Source organism: Cryptomeria japonica, chromosome 2 (genome assembly GCF_030272615.1).
Source record: "Cryptomeria japonica chromosome 2, Sugi_1.0, whole genome shotgun sequence".
NCBI classification, from domain to species: domain Eukaryota; kingdom Viridiplantae; phylum Streptophyta; class Pinopsida; order Cupressales; family Cupressaceae; genus Cryptomeria; species Cryptomeria japonica.
In genome coordinates, this window is record NC_081406.1 from 654,354,088 (window position 1) to 654,367,969 (window position 13,882).

Genomic DNA, 13,882 nt, shown 5'->3' on the forward strand with positions numbered 1-13,882 from the left:
GTTTTTAGGTATTCTAAATGTCTAGAATGCCTGAGAAATAGAAGAGAGGGTATAAGAGGAAGTCATCCTAGAGAAGACAGAAATGAAAGGAAAGAGAGCTAAGGTTGATGGGTTCCCTCTAACCATGAAATACAAATTTAAAGGGGTACCAAGTATCCAAATTCACTTCTAAGGTAATGAATATAACAAATACAGAAATAGGGCACATTGACCTCGATGCCTTTAAGGAAGATACTTTGGGTGAAAATGCTACTCCCAAAGCCAAGGAAATAGCCAACTCAACTTTGGCTCATTTGGCTTCTTTCCCATTAGCAGTGCAGTGCCCGGAGTTGATTCTAACTATTGCACAACATTATGACTCAAGGAGTAGGAAGTGTTATGATCCTTATGGAATTGAAATTCTTGAATTAACTGCTCCTATGATTAGAACAACTGTTGACTTGCCTTCCCACTGGGAAATCAGTCCGATGACTAAAGAGAAAGCCCTAACAGCTTATGATGCAAATGTAACAGGTTATCAAAAACACCACAATAGACATTGGCTCAAAATGGAGAGGAAATCAGTAGCCAAGATTCCTGCAAAACTTACCAAGGCATACTTAATAGTTAATACCAAAAGTTGCAGATCTTATAACACCATTAAGCAGGGCTTTTGAAAAAGAAGAACCTAGATCATATAAGACATGGATATTCTACTTCATTAACCTGATTTTGAAAGGAGACACCTACTTGGACTGCCATGCCCAATTGATCACAGTGATCGATACAAAGAAATTTGACATGTCATCATTGAGTCAAAGAAGAAGCCCCAGGACAAAGTAAAATTTGGAAATTCTATCCTCAGCTAGAGCTCAAGGAAGCAGAGGAGCACTATAAAAAGGTTAATGATGCTTTCCCATATGCCATAATCAATCAACTAATAGAAGATGTTGGTTATAGAATGTCCCAGGAAGCTATGCCATTGATTAAGGTTTGGGGATTTTAATTATTAACTTTATTCAGCTCCCCATACCTACATACATCAGAAATTTTGGCTTCTATAAGGCACCATTCCTTCTCCCCAAGTGTTGCAATGAGAGTCGTTTTGATTGAATTTGCAAGGCAGATCACTAAAGTTCATCTCAAGCTTTCAGCGAAGCATAAGGCAGCATTATCCAAGCAGCTAGACAGCAGCACAAGAATTAAAGGCACTAAATTTGAAGCCATATGTGCCTCGAGATAGTTTTGACCCTTCTGGCAAGTCAAAGAAGTTGCTTCCTATAGTATTTTCTGATCATGAACCATCATTGGAGGAGTTTGAGGCTAATCTCAAGATGATTTTGAAGTCACAAAAAGGAAGTATTGTAGATTAACTACCTTTCAGTTAAAGGCATTTGGAATAAGAGATAATATCCTTGAGGAATTATCTGATGATCAGCACGTCTTGGATCCTATGCATGACATCAATAATATTAAATATAGCCACTAAGTCATTGGATCCCATTAACTAATCAGATTATAAAATGTGTCATTGGAGACAATCTTTGAAAGGGTCCTCAAATTGAGCAATGCATGGATAGAGCCCAGTATAAAGAATCCCCCAAAGAAAGTGAAGAGAGAAACTCAGCTACTAAGGGATCTACCTAATCGATCCCAAATGAGTACAAAAGTTAAAAGAAAAAAGAAAAGCCTAAAGTAAAGTACCCTGCAAATGCTGAAGAAGTGGTAAAAGAGGTCCCGCAAGCATTTAGAAGGGCCTCAATTTTGTATCAGGTAGCAGAAGCTCGGGTTATATCAGGTTTTGGTGCAGTGCTTATGGCCCAGGTCTCGCCTACGAGACTAGTTATTGACCAAGCATCTAGAGAAGGTGAAGAGGTTGAACAAAAAAAATACACTCACAAAACATTTGTACCTCCAGAATCAATTAATGTTCCTCCTACTTCTCCACCAAAAACAGAATCCACAAGAATCAACAACAACATGATAATTCTCTACCACAAGAAAAAACAAATAGAGAGATTGATCAGGTGGATATAGAACCCGAATCTTTTAAGGATACTCCTTTGAACCAACAAAGTGTAAGATTCTGATGAGAACACAGAAGATATTGAGAAGAATTTCCGTAAAGAACAGGTTGTATCTGAGGGAAATGAAGAACAAAATTTCAAAGGTCACCAGTAGACAGTATGGATCAAGGTATTTCAGAAGGTAACCAGAGGAACAAATACTGACATATGAAGGACAGCAAGAATTGATCAGTTATATTGAAAATCAAACAAAAGTTGTTCAAATACCTACTAAAGAGCTTGAGAAGGAAGTTGAAATAGAGACAGGAGCAAGAAATGTTGACTAAGATAAACAAGACAATGTACAGCAGAGTGACCAAGGGTTTGTAAAAATCCTCCTTCAAGCCTACTTGTTTGAAGGTTAACCTAGAAATGAGGCAACAAGTAGTTGTGAAGCCACTGAGCTTACAAGATATGGTTATGGGGGTAGAAAAAGTCAAGCCAATGAAGAGACCAAGAATTTTCTACACAACAGAGATAAATAGATTGCGAGAAAAGGTGGCTGAAATTGTTACCCCAATAGTTGATAAGGATGACAGAGAGCTTCAAATTGCTGATTATCAACTTTCAGAAGTTAATTTGGGGAAACAAACTAGGAGTGAAAAGAGATAGCATCCTTAGATTCAGTTGTTGGTACAATGGTAACTAGAATGAATATGGACAAACAGACCAAGGAAGAGCTTAAAGCATAGCTGGAACAAATGAAAGCTTTTAAAAAGGAGTTGTTCACTCCCATCTCCCCAAAAAGCTACCTCATCAAAAACTCCAATTGTAATGGCTAAACAGGAAGTAGATTCCTTGCAAGTGATGAAGGAGAAGGTAGGGATTTTGGACAAATGGGTTACCAATTTTGTAAAGGAAATGTACAAAATTTTGGTGGCAGGATACAAATGTGATGAGGAAGCATACAGATTAGAGGATGAAACAGAAACATATACAAACAATCTCCTAGTTGAGGAAAAGAAGTACAAACAAGATTTAAAGCTTCTTAAGGAGATAATGAAATAAGTCCAAAAGATTTGAAAGAGACAAGCATTCCAGGGGTGGAAGAACCCCGTTTTGTCAGAAAGTGCATCAAGAATTTGTCTTTATAATTGTCGGAAAGTTATATGAAATTTCCACAAATTTTCAAAAATTTGTGACAAAGATCTAGCTCTTTTTCTGGAAGATAAGCACAAGTTGAACACCTTGGATGATGCAAATGAAGCTTGGGGAAAGAAAGCAAAAGGAGATTTGGATATTTCTTCAGGTGCTAATGAAGATATCTTGGAAAAATATGTGGATGCCAAGGTAGATTTGACGTTGGTTAATAATGATCTCCAGAAACTCCAGAAGTGTGCAGAAGCAACACTTAAAAAGTTTTGAAAAGACAAAATTTAGATTGGAATGGGTCAATATACCTAATGAAGATTTAGTTAACCAATGTTAGACTGGTTTTGCAGAGTACAAGCACAAGCAGAAATCTGAAGGCGTGGTGAATTGATTTAAATATGGAATATTTCTTCAAACATTCTTTCATTCTTTTTGAGTTTTTAAAAAATGTTGCCATATTTATAAGGCAGACTTATATCTTCAGTTCACTTTTGTTATATCAGTCTTATGCATAAATCTGGTGATGGAAACATGCAAACAGAAACCAAATTATAAAGTTCCATTTCTAAGGTGTCTTGGATGTTGGTCAAGCTCTAAGAGTTGCATGTTCTTTTGGCAGGAAAATTCTTATTATCTGATTCTATAAAATGTAAAATCTTGCTCATTAAAAGGGTCTGCAAGTTAGAGAATTAGACTTGAGGTCCATCGTATTTTTCTTAAGCATTTTCTGTAGTTATTGTTTACTTTTCAAACATTCTAGGTTAGTCAGTGATAGTTTTGAGAAGCAGAACCAAAAATCCCAACATAGCACAGTTGTTAGATTGTAATCAGATCTGAAAGGAAGAAGTTAATACAAATATGGTTCCTGCAATTTCAAAATCATCTTCATGCATACGGTGTAGTACCTGAATCTCAATCTTTGTTTATTAATTGCTTAACAGATATGTATGCTTAATTTATTTCTGATTTGCACCTGATATATGATAATTGGAAATAAATCGCATACCAATACTATCTAAATCCTTTCATCTTGTACTGTTAATATAAAAGGTTTTGTTTACAACAAATATTTGTATTGCAGTAATATGTCTCTTAAGCTGTTAATAGAATAAAGGTTCTGGTGTGGTACTTTCATCATTCTCTTGCATTTCCTTTAACTTTTAAATGTTTTTTTTCACCAAAATAGAGTAGGATTTGGATTAAAATTCAATCTAGTTTGAATAATAAATAACCTACAACACTGAATTAGTATATGCAGCTTTGGAATCGGGTACAGGTGCGATGCAGGTTCTGGTACAATCCATGTTCATCACAGGTCCAGCCCAAGCGCTTGGAGAGTCAGCTGCTTTGAACTATTAACTCTATTGGAGAATGATGGACAGACCTTGCCATATAGAGCAATAGAGTGTGCATAGTCAGACTGTAACATCAAAGATTTGCCGCTCCTTCGTAAATAAACCTTTTCCTTATAACAAATATGCAGCAGTTTTACTGGCATGCCTGAAGGACCCTGATCCGCCCTGCAAGTGCTCTGTCTTGTCTGCCTCTCTATCTCTTCCCTTCAACCAACTTATCGTCTTGTACAAATAAGGCTTCTCATCCTACTGCTCAGCCCCAACATCATCCCTATCTCCAGCAGTTACGCACATAGAAAAAAGTCCTTAAAAACGAGGCTGGATTGATAAAAATGTTCCCCTACCTTTCCGATTTCGTATATATGGATATGTGTTATATTATTTTGTGATTTAATATGAATAAATTTTTAATGTATTATTATTTTAATATTTATGTAATAATAATTAATTATGGATTTAATCATATGTAATGTAATCATCTATCTTGTATTTCTTTGACTTTATTAAAATTAAAAGATTAGTGTTGAGATGTATTTTGATCACCAATTGAATATCTGTGTGTGTGCATGTGTGTGCAGACGTACCCGTACCTGTACACAAGGAAAGAAAATTTATCCTACCCGCAAATCTATATCCATACCCATACCTGAATCGGCAACGTAGTAAATAATCACAAGCTCCTTGTATAAACAATCCACATTGACCACTCAGACGACATGATTGTAACCCAATCCCCATGACCTTAGAAGGTGACTGAATGACCTTTAAATACCTTTTTCAGGAGAGGAAAGGTGAACTTCACCCTACCTATGTTGCATGCATCAATTTGACCATCAACAAGTGCATTATTTCCTTCTCCTTTCTAAATAGCAATAAATATACTAAATTTGAATGCCACCAACACATTCAATCCACAATATTTCAAATGACTATAAGTATTTAATGAGCAATGCTTAATGGTTGTATTCTGTTTGGCAATTGTCAGGCGATTTATATATGTTTCAAGTATGCAGGGAATGGATCTGATCTTGATGGACACTCCCTAGTCTAAATTTTGTACAAGCATGACTCTAAATAAATAAAGAAATCATTGTTATTGGTCCACAATTTCTTGATGTGTTATGTTATCTTCTGTTTATGTGTAATAGGAAATGTTATCATTGAGCAATAAACATTTGGTGTTGCTGCCTTTTAGAAGCCAGATTGGATTACAAGATACATCTTGGAACATACCCATGTAAACAAGACGGCCAGTTGAGAAAACATTGGAATCTAATAAAGAACAAAGGGACAATCTCACACAAAGTTTGATGTACTTATGGGATATATTTGTATGATAGCACATCTATAAATAAGTCAAAAGGAAACAAGTGGTGAAGGAAACAGTTTGGAATAGCTTAAGGTGATTACAAGATGCTAAAATAGTACCCTTTCTGCCACGTGGTGGCCCAATTGCCAGGTGTATCAGCAGTTGAATCAATCTAGACTGGGTAGAATGTAGGGAAAGGTTGAGCAGGTATTATTACTTGTGGAGCAAGGAAAGACCACTGCTCCATGGGAATGCGTCCCCCTGAAAAAAAACCGTCATTTGTATGGGGACGTTTCCGACACTTGGGGAATTGGGAGAAACGTCCCCCCCCCCACAACACCTCCACTTCTGCCACCTCTTCCAAGGATGCTGCTGGGTCGCTAGCTATATAGAACATGCCATTACATACTGATTGCAACCTTTAACTTTGTGATAACTAGTTGGCCTTTCATGGGGCACTCGCAAAGATGTTATTTTGCAGATTTTACCTTGAAGATTACAATTCAGCTCTATTTTTATATCATCGCCACCCGCCCTTCCCCCACCACCACCACCACCGCCGTTCCCACCACCATCCCCAAATTTAGGCCCTTGGTCCCCCAGTCCCCAAAACCTGTCCCCCCATCCCTCATTAGGAAACTCCGTGGAACTATGGGAAAGACTATACAAGCTAGTTGTATTTGATTTCCCTCTAATCTGGTTTTCTAATATGGGTTCCAGTAATTTCGATCCACCAAGAAATACACATTCCTCAATCATCTTCCTCAAATCCTTTCCAAGCACTCCATTATATTGCGATATATATGTGTTAGAGTGAGATCATGAAGCACACAGGCAACAAAGGAAGAGGAGGACCAAACAAAGGACCAGCACCATTATTTGTCAAAATCAATGCCCTTAGACCCTAACAAAGGTGGGAAGAGACCACAAGACAATCAAAGAGAAAAGAAAGAGATCCAACAATCTCTAAGGCTAGTGGAGCAAAAAAAACAGAGAAGATGATTATGACAAGTGCAAAAGAGAGTCCAAGACAATTTCAAAGCCAAAGTCTGACTCAAAGTAGAAGGCGAAGTTTGAGCCCTAGTCAAGAGTGAACACATTAAAAAAACATTCAACCAACTATGAAAGAAGAATAGGTAGAGATAACTAGACATCTTCACTAGCCAAAAGAAGCATGTATGGATCTCATAAACCAGTTCAATATGAGAAACCAACAGAGTCTATATATGAAAAAGGTTTGTTGAGACCAAAGATGTAAAAATCTTAATCGGCAATAAATCTTTTGGCCGAAAATTTTTTTAAAATCGGGAATCGGCAAAAAAATCGAGAAAAAATCGGCAATAAATCGGCAAAATTATCACACATTTGAAAATATATAATTTTTTAAAATATTCTAAAAAAACACACATACAATGTTTTAATGCTAAGGCTAATAGATATTCTAAATTTATAACAGTAATTACTAATTACTAATTAGTAATCAATATGAATATATAACAGTAATGCATAGTATACGTATTAATAATTTTTTATAATAAATTTATTAGTAATTTCTTAAATTAAAAACTGTTATTAAATTTATTACAAGAAATTACTGTTTAATAAATTTTAAAAATAGTAAAAATAGTGAGAGATTTAAGTTACAGAGCATAGCATATTTTAGAGAGATTTTAATGATGTAAAAAATGAGCAAAATTGTGAGATTTTAATAATAAATAATGTTTAAAAATTTAATTTAAAATATTATTAATAAAAAAATATATATGAAATTTATATATGAAATAATAAATATATTATAATAAATAATAATAAGGTTAATTTAAATATTTTTAGAAGTCAAGTTTTAACATATTGAATAATAAACAAAATTATATAAATGTAAAACATAAAGTAAAAATTATTTTAATTTAATTTGAAAAAGAGAAAAAATTAACATAAGAACGAAACTTAAAAATTAGTCAGCCGCTTTGTGAGTTTCCTTGAAAAAGCTGACGAAGTGCAAGGCAACTGGTGGAACTTCTCTTCACATGACAGAGTTTTCTTCCGCCATCATAGTAAATTTTTTTTACTAGAACAAATATTTGCCCTTTAGCCTATCGAATATATGGCAAATTTAACCGAATTTTTGTCAATGTTTTGAAATCCGTCGAATTTCGAACTTCATCACTGAAATTCGAAAAATGCAGTGACACAGCTTTTAGGGTTTCTGACGAATTTAGAAGGCGCAATTTTTTATTTTTAACTTGTGATTTAAACCGAAAAAACCCCGATTTTTTCTGGAAAAAATCGCAGATTTTTTAGGTAAAATCGGGGGCGATTTTAATGCCGATTGAATCGGCCGCCCATTTGCCTCCAGATATATCGCGATTTTGGCGATTTTTTGACGATATTTTCATCCTTGGTTGAGACAAAGTCCAAGTAGTCCATCACAATCAAAAAAGGAACCATATGAGAGCAACTTGTTGTGACATTGCCCCATTGCAAATGGGGACCCCCACTTTTTTCCGCTTTCTAGGTTAGTTGTTTTAATTCGAACCATCTAGTAGTGTGTCTAGTTATTAACCTTTAACTTGAGGAGGTGCAGTGCCTTGGGTTGACAGGAGGTAATCAAGTCATGTCTCTTGATAATGATCATTTCATTTGATCATCAGCATCATGTGCCTTCAAAATCAGAGATGAAATATTCAGTCTAAGTATGGAGAGGGTAGTCAAGGCATAAAAAAATGATGAATAAACCTTGTCAATTAAGGAAGAGCCCTTGAGATGAATGAAGCAAGTCAATGAAACAGTAAAGTGGAAGAAATGAAGTCACTTCCAGTGACCCTTCAAATCCCCGACCAGCTTCATTGTCTCTTCCAGTGATACCCTAAATCTCCGACCTACCTCTATAAGCACTGCTAGTTGATGGTCAAATCTCTGACCTACCTCTTGAAGCACTGCCAGTTGATGGTCAAATCTCCAACCTGCTTGGTGTCATTTCCAGTTGCTGGTCTAAAGTCCGACCAGGTTGAAAAGATTCATATATTTGGTGAGATCAACATTTCTTGAAGTCCATACCTCAGAGTTTTAAAGTCAATGATGTTTGAGATGATTGAAGTTGCTGAGAGTAAGTAAAAACACATTGAAATGCTAGGCGAAGCAAGTTATACTCATGCTTTGGACTCACTTCCACTTGCACTTAAAACCTCCGATCTGCCTGAGGTGACTTCCAGTTGACCCTTAGATCCACAACTTGCTTCTAGGTTACTTCTAGTTGATGGTAGAATCCACGACCTCCTTAAAAGCACTTCCAGAGAGCACCCAAATTCCCGCGTAAGGTCATGAACATAATGTTTACATTGCAAGAGATGAATGATTTCAAATGTTCAAGCCAGCATATGATCAAATTGTGAAGAGATGAAAGGGGCTTAAGGGAAGAAGACATTACTTCCACTCGAAGGGTGAGAACCAAGACTCAGCTGATAGAGACTTCCACTCATCCTACAATTCTACAACCAAGGTTACCACTTCCACTTCATGGCTAAATCCCCTTCAAGTTAGTTATTTATTCTTTGTGCTCCCCATTCATGGATCTGAAGCGGTCATTCTTTTTCATTTGTTCCTAAATTGGGAATGGGCCCTTTTCCCACAGCTTACCGATCAAAAAAAAAAGCATCAATAAAAAAATTATGAAGGCAATAAATATTTAAAATTTTAAAGTACAATTATATTTGCATAATATTAAGGAAAAAATATATTAAAGTTAACATTTAATAGAAATATATTAAAATATGGTTATTTTCCTTTATTATATACTTTTTTGTTTTAAATTTAATTATATAATCATTAAAATGTTTAAATTCAATGAACTAAAAAAACTATATCTTATAAAAACTGGTTATGCAAGTGTTCAAATGGTTCCCGTGCATTGATCATACGAGCTCTTTACATAAACAGTTTGACGAAATGCATAATACAACTCAACATATGCCACGAGATTTGAAAGTTAAAAACAAGGCTTGGTTAGAAACCATTGGTATAACTTGAAAGAGGTTTGTGACTAACTTGGAAATGTGTTATCTGTCATTGTGTATTGCCAAACTTGAAGTTGTGGTGAAAAAGACCAGATAACAGCAGAAAAACAGCCCTGGCCACATTGTCCAAAACGTGTATTCAAAATGCTTAAGAACATTCAAAAATTCTTTCAAACAATTTTTTATATTGCCCAAAAAAACCCAACAAAAAAAAATTGTGGGTGCATGAAAAACACATTGAAAATCCAACAATTTATTTGTCGTCCTGCCTAAGATGATTTTTTCATGATGCTAGAGCTGCTTAAACATGATTAAAAAGAAAATCAACAGTCAAAATTGTGGTCAAAAATTTGAAAGAAAACAACAATTTTAAGAGGGAAAAAATTGTGATTAATAAAAACTGCAGACAGCAGCAATTCCTGATTAATCGCATTTTTTTCCCATTTTTTGTATGCCTCATTGACTATCTACATAGCTACCAAGAGATCCTAGGGTATAGGCACCATAATAGGAATGAAGATGCCAATAAATTAGTGAATGTAAGCAAATGCACAAGGAGATGCAGAAATAGTCAGTACAGGAAGAGGCATGCAGTTAGCATTCCTATAATGGAGTTTCCTAGTAACCATGCTCTCTACTCTCTGTATTTTAATTCTGGTGTTAATTTTCTCATACTGTCCTTCAGCAAATAGACCTCAGGTCCAGCATAGCATATCTCATCAACAGGTGCTTAGAAAAGAAGATACTGATTTGTAATCATATGACTAAGCTTCAAAAAACCTTCAAATGCAACTCTTGCTAACTAAAATGAAACTACATTTCTGAAATACCTGAAAGCAGCGTAAGTTAGAACTCCAATTGCTACAGTACTAATAACAATGCCACTCCAAAATAGAACTGCCTTCCCAATGGCTAGCTCTTCCACCAGTTGATCCTTTGTGAGATAAGTCCTGAGCACAGCAAAACAAATATAATCAGACCCAACAATTAAACTAACCAAATAGAACATTGGTTTGTCTCAGAACAAAGCAAATTTATATGAAATAGTGATGATGCAATTATCTATTCTGGATTAACTCTTAAGGAACTTTTATAATCCTCGAATTTAATAGTTTATATGCTTACAAGAAATGTGGTAGTGACTTGCATGACTTGATACCAGGTTGCCCATTCTGGGTTTTGTGTAAATGGCCAATTGCAGTGATCTGTTTGCCAGGTGCAAGAATCTTTTCTTCATCCAAAAGACCAACCTTACCTCCACATGGTGCTTGAAATAGTCAGATCCAACAACAAAAAACTTGGGCATGTAAGTGTAAACAACAAATGGATTGGTATTAAAAAGCAATTCTATAAATGAATTTGCTTGCCAGAAATTACAAATATAAATAACCAAATGAAGTCCAGATTCTAAAATGTTTTAGCTGTAATTAATAAAAAGTTCAATCATGAATCAATCTCAAGATTCTGTAGAGTAACAAACCGGATACCCACGACCAAAAATGGCTTGAAAAACTGTATATGGAGTTGCATCTACTGGTTGAAGATTATGATAAACAGTTGTAAGCGGCAGTGGATGCCTTGAATTGTCCAAGTTAATATGGACATGGCTAAACTTTTGCAGACCTTCACTTTCAATTAAAACAAATGGAACCTGCAACAGGCCAGTATTACTCAACTGTGGAAATTGTAATCAATTCCCTCCACAATAGGGGTGCATAAAGCATATGCAATTTAAAATCTCAAAATACAAGATGTGCAAACAAAAAAAAGATATGCAAGAAATCATTACAAAATTGTATATTCTTCTGACAAAACTAATATAGAGATAGAACAATAACAATCTTAATAAACATATTCTACTAACACTATATGAAAAAGCCTAGTTTAAGAACTGACTGGTACAGCAATCAACTGTAAAAACAATTTAATAGGCTCAATTTTGAAATGCAATCAAATAACAAACATCAAGGAAAGAAAAAAATTTTGGATGAGGTTCAAAATAAAATATGGCTACACAATAACATTAAAATTAGAACATGCTCATTGGAAAGCGTGACAGTTTACTATCACCTGCACTGTTAAGAGGTGAATAGAGTTAACCAGTAAGGAATATGGCCATGTGTTAATTTAATCAAAAAAGGCCTACGGAAAACAATCTTACAAGTTCATTTAAATATTTTAGAAAAAAATATAAAAATAAGTAAAAGCATGATTTCATATACATTTTATGCAATCCATAAGAAACAAATAAAATCATTCGGTTTCATTTATCAAACAAAGAATTGCCTGACATGGCTGACCTTAAGAGGCAAATTTAATTAAAGAGGCATCATTAAATCAACATTACTTTTTGTCATTCGATAATAGCACATAATCTCACTAATGTGGGACTTGTTTAAATAATTACATTGTAGTTACTCGTGTTATTTGATTACATGGATTGTGTTCACTCCAACAACTCTTGATTATTGTAAGTTAATATAATATGACATTTGGTTATTTGCTATGTAACTCAAGGATGTGTCCCCTACATTTTTTACCCATACCCTATTGGGGATGTTTTGGGGACATGGGAACAAGTCAAAGATGTCCCTCGGCCGAAACCAGTTCTTAAAATAATTTGGAAACAATTCCAAAACATCAAAATATTATCAAGGAACAACAGCCAACAGAAAATCGATTAGAGAGAGAGAGAGAGAGAGAGAGAAAGAGAGGGATGCGGATCCACAAGAACCCTACACACCCCTTCACAACAACCCTATACCTCAAACCTAAGTCACCAGGTTCGAATTCGAAGTTCGACAACTTTGAAATTCGAATGAAGTTCGATGAGGGAAAAATTCGAAATGTATAAAATTCGAATTAAATTCGCCATATGTAATTTTTAAATTGTTTTAATAAATATTTTTAATATATCTATAAAATTGCCTAAATAGTTTAACATTGATAAATAGATTTGAAATCGTTACAAAAAGATGACATATTTATAAAATATAAACCATAGGAAACATATGCTAGGGCACGAACGACAGGCGAACTTCTCTTGCAAGCTGCGACTATCACGGGTCCGCGACTACTTCTCCTGCAGGCCGCAACTCACGACAGACTAAAGATGTGCTTAAAAAATATTAACAGAAGAAGAAAGCCAAAAATTTATAAAGAATAAAAAATAAATAAAATTATTTTTTTTTGAAGTTCAGCGAATTTCAACGAATTTTTTTTTTTTTTTTGAGTTAAAATTCGGCCGAACCTGGTGACTTAGCCTCAAACAGCCACTCTGATAACAGTAGTGAGCAGGCAAGAGTGCGTCAAAACTATGTTGTTTGAGGTAAGATAACCATCCATTGTTTTCTTTATGCATTTTTTTATTCATTTTCAACGTTTCAGACTCCTAGGAAGGATATTTTGTTTGTTGTTTTATGTTTACACTTGCAGCTATGTCTTGAAATTTAAATTTTTTTTCAAAGTTTCAGACTCCTGGAGAGGATTTTTTGTTTGTTGTTTTATGTTTGTACTTGCAGCTATGCCTTGAATTTTCACAAACAATAAAAGCAACCAGCAGAAGTGAAGGCAGCAAGAGTGAAGAGGTTCAAATTTAACAAAGAGGCTGTTGTAGGTATTATTGGGGGTTCTTCTAGGAGGGGGGTGCTGCAGGGACTATGAGTTCAGATTACTCATTTAGTTGCCCTTCAAAACTCTTCATAACTTACACCAAGGCCCCATTTAGTCCTAAAAGACCCTTCAACAATTCGAAACAGCCATAAACCCCCAAAAAATCCAAAGAGAGTAGAGTATGGCTGTCATTCGTGCAACAAAGACTACGAGGGCAGCTACACAAGGTATTATTCGCAGCATAAGTGGACAAGAGGTAAAAGGCTTTCAAAAACAACCCTGGTTAAGAGGATAAAGTGACTAGGTTGTACATGGAGGGTGAGGCAAGAAACAAGGAAATGTCAATAGAGGCTATGTAGCCTAGTATGCCATTGCCTACCTGTTGTGACCTACAACACACATCGCCCCATTGCAAATGGGGGCCCCCAGTTGTTTTCTTTTTAGGGTTTTGTCTTA

The 13,882-nt window shown here is 35.2% G+C and overlaps 1 protein-coding gene across 1 annotated transcript in view; it reads right to left on the reverse strand.

Moving 5' to 3' along the window:
- Positions 1 to 13,882, reverse strand: part of LOC131067700 (E3 ubiquitin-protein ligase SPL2) — a 51,753-nt gene that overhangs the window by 8,053 nt on the left and 29,818 nt on the right. Inside the window, exons 3-5 of the mRNA XM_058002813.2 lie at positions 11,295 to 11,465; positions 10,940 to 11,064; positions 10,645 to 10,764 (exon numbers count right to left, since the gene is read on the reverse strand). Of these exons, the coding sequence (XP_057858796.1) occupies positions 10,645 to 10,764; positions 10,940 to 11,064; positions 11,295 to 11,465 (416 nt within the window). The remainder of the gene's footprint in view (positions 1 to 10,644; positions 10,765 to 10,939; positions 11,065 to 11,294; positions 11,466 to 13,882) is intronic.